The 3,327-nt window shown below is 26.9% G+C and overlaps 1 protein-coding gene across 1 annotated transcript; it reads right to left on the bottom strand.

Annotated features, from left to right (window-relative positions):
* Positions 1–1,787: 1,787 nt before the first annotated feature.
* On the bottom strand, positions 1,788–3,197 carry LOC123659914 (single-pass membrane and coiled-coil domain-containing protein 4 homolog). Its single transcript, XM_045595081.1, has 2 exons — positions 2,555–3,197; positions 1,788–2,436 (listed from the first exon to the last, which is right to left on the bottom strand). Exon 2 carries the CDS (start codon positions 2,427–2,429, stop codon positions 2,247–2,249), a length of 183 nt encoding a protein of 60 aa, XP_045451037.1. The 5' UTR covers positions 2,430–2,436; positions 2,555–3,197; the 3' UTR covers positions 1,788–2,246.
* Between the last annotated feature and the right edge of the window lie 130 nt (positions 3,198–3,327).

The raw sequence follows: 3,327 nt of genomic DNA, 5'->3' as shown, positions 1-3,327 counted from the left end.
GTTCCAGTCACAGATTAATAACTTTTGTTTATTAATCTGAGGTTCCAGTGAATGATCTGATATGTAATTTTTTTGGTTTTATTGTTATGATAGTAAAATTTATAGTTTTATTTTATTATTTATAAATTTATAAAAGAAATTTTTATTACCTAAAAAAAAAAATTTGTATCTTATTTCATGACGGCTTCTAGTTGACGTACTAAATTTAGAAAAAAAAAAAAATTAAATGGTGTAATTTGTAGTTTAATTTAGTATAGTTTTATTGACTATAATGGACTATAGCCGCACACAACTGAAGAACCGCACATGGAAACGAATTTTTTCTCGTTATTTTTATTTAATTGTAATTTATAGCCGTGCTTTTGCGCTCACCAAAAGAATTCTGTGAGCGGGTTATATAATTTAGTAACTGCCCCACCAAACGTAGTTTGCCATTTAATTATTACCCGCCTCATCCCCCTCCCCTTGTAACTTAGAGGTATGAAAAATAGATTTTCGCCGATTCTCAGACCAATCTGATATGCACATAAATTTTCATAAAAATCGGTTGAGCGGTTTCGGAGAAGTTTGGCAACAAACAACGCTACACGAGAATTTTATATATTAAAATATTATCTACTTTTGAAAATGATTAAATAAATACCTAGCTGTATGGCTACTACCTACCTACCTTGTTCGTAGTAAAGGTTCAAAACATGCCAAGTTTTATTTAAATTCTTTTTGTAGTTTTGATATGATGCACGGCCAAGATAATCTACAGATAAACAGACAAGATTTAGCGTTGTCTTCTGTACCAATTTTATAATAAATATATAATTAAATCTTATATATATATATATATATATATATATATATATATATATATATATATATATATATACATATATTTAATTCGACCTTGAAAATATTATTAACAAATACTTGGATTACGTTTTGGATGTAATTTTTATAGTTTTATTATACATATGTATAGATATCAATATAGATAAAATTATAATCGAGGTATCTTGCATGATATGTCATTGTTACAAATATCAAGACAATAAAAATTAGACTGTATTTGAAAAATTAATCTATCTGTTATAAAACCTGAAACAGCAAATATTCACATTTCTCTTTTATCAGTATGTCACTCCTTTTTTCTAGGGGTTTATCAAAGTTATTTAATGTATATTGTTGTTTAACAATGAAATTGTTATAGAAGATGCTAAGAACTGGGGTGTGTTAATTGCAACTATAAAAATATTTATGACTATATATTAGTTTATTATTACATAGTCAGATTTCATTGATAATCAGCATAAATATTAAAAAAATATTTGTTTTTCCATTTTCCATTACATGTTTTAATAATCCATTCCATGTTGTAATAATAAATATCTAGTAACAAATATTAATTAATTTAAATCATATGGTAAATAACATTTTATTATTTATAAAACAACAGTCAAAAGAAACAGTTTAAATGAAAAATGTGAAAAGTACAAAACTATCAACTTCTACAGGACTAGGTGTTGGAATAATCCTTAATAGTAAAATAACAAATCAATATTTTTATTAAAATTATTCTCAAGTTACTATTATTCAAATATTAATTAGCATATAATATCAATTGTAATCTCATGGAAGAGATCACTATAAGCAATAATACCGTGATTATTGAGTTTTCAAAAAATTATGATATATTTTATAGAAAACAATAGGTGTATTATTCCTATAATTTGTAGGATGTACTGTTATTATTAAATCTGCATAGTTAAAAAGGATGTACAAAATAATGAAAATGCTTTTTGTAATTAAATATTTTAATACGACATAAAATGACATATTTATCAACCTGCGTATTAAGTATATTTATTTATAGATATTTATTAAATATATAAATAAATAATAAGAAAATATTTTATTTTATTATCTGATGCTCTCTTACAGAATACTGGCGTCAACAATTGTTAGTTTTTCTTAATACAGACGCTGAATAAAATAATCCGTTAGTAAATAACTTACTTTTGGGATCAAATGTACTCTAATATTTACAATGATATGTTTCTTTAGTGGAATGTTTAACAGCAGAATAATCTATAAAATTTGATTTAGTTTATTGTATTATTATTTTTCTACAAGTCACCATATAATTCACAACCATATTTTTTAAATATAAATTTTATAGAAAATATTTCAAGTAAGTCATAATTTGGATACCAATAATTTACTATATACAACATTTTTAGAATGTTTGCAGTTCGTTACGCCGATTTAATGGCAGATGGTCGCGTTTTAAAGTATACATAAACACATATTAACAGAAATATAACTGCTACAGTTGGCAAGACTATTGTGTGTATTTGTTGGCGCATTTTAGCGAATTCTTGCTTCCTTTCACGCCTCTGCTTAGCGGTTTCCTTAACTGTACCCTTGAGTTTTCTCATCGTGAAACTAAAACACGAGTTAATAGGATGTTGTAGAATATTTTTTAAATATTTACTTTGAAAAGTACAAACTATTAGGAAAATGAATTAAATATGAATTTAGATGAGAACAAATGAATACTCACATGAAATTTTATCTTAGAAACTTTTATTTTGTCGTCAATTTATAATTTAAATGAAAACGTTTTCTTGTTTATAATTTTGATAACAGCAAGATAAGTATAAGTGAAATACACGTCACCACATTTTTCTCGTATATTGTGACAATGACAGTGACAATAAAATAAAGAGTATTCCTTTTCACAATTTATTTGTTTTATTTATTTAACTAATGATGCATTTATATCGTTACGAAAAAGACAGAATATGAATTTTAAGTAAAATAATAAAGTAATACAGACAACTAGACTACAACATTGCTTAAACAATTCAATAGTAAATCATTGAACATAGAATTTTCATAGCACTTAACATTATCATGAACATCACTAACACACGAACTTTCATGTACTTAACATTATCACAAATTCTAAAACACAGTGTATCCTACCAGCACCCAGCACCTGCTTTTAGTAGCCCACGCTGTTACGTATCTTTTTTTATGTAAGCATAAGGGTCGAAGCCTAATTCACCATTCTGCTACAAGGGTTGGTGGATATATTCTCTACTATGAGCTATGATTGCTACCAGGCGTATTTTATAACAATCAAGACTGACAGCTTATCGCGCTCCCCGAGGCGCAGAAGGAAGACCTACGTTCAAACCCGAAACAAATTTTACAAATACATTACTCATCACGACCGAGAATCAGACTCGCGATCGCTAGCGTTTAGGTGCCTACACCCAATTTGCCAGTACGATTTAGTGATTTGTAAAAAAATAATAATTCAGCTTCCCA

This window comes from Melitaea cinxia, chromosome 2 (assembly GCF_905220565.1).
Source record: "Melitaea cinxia chromosome 2, ilMelCinx1.1, whole genome shotgun sequence".
In the NCBI taxonomy this organism is placed as follows: domain Eukaryota; kingdom Metazoa; phylum Arthropoda; class Insecta; order Lepidoptera; family Nymphalidae; genus Melitaea; species Melitaea cinxia.
The sequence above is the reverse complement of the archived record's forward strand: the minus strand, read 5'-3'. Positions and strand labels throughout refer to the sequence as shown.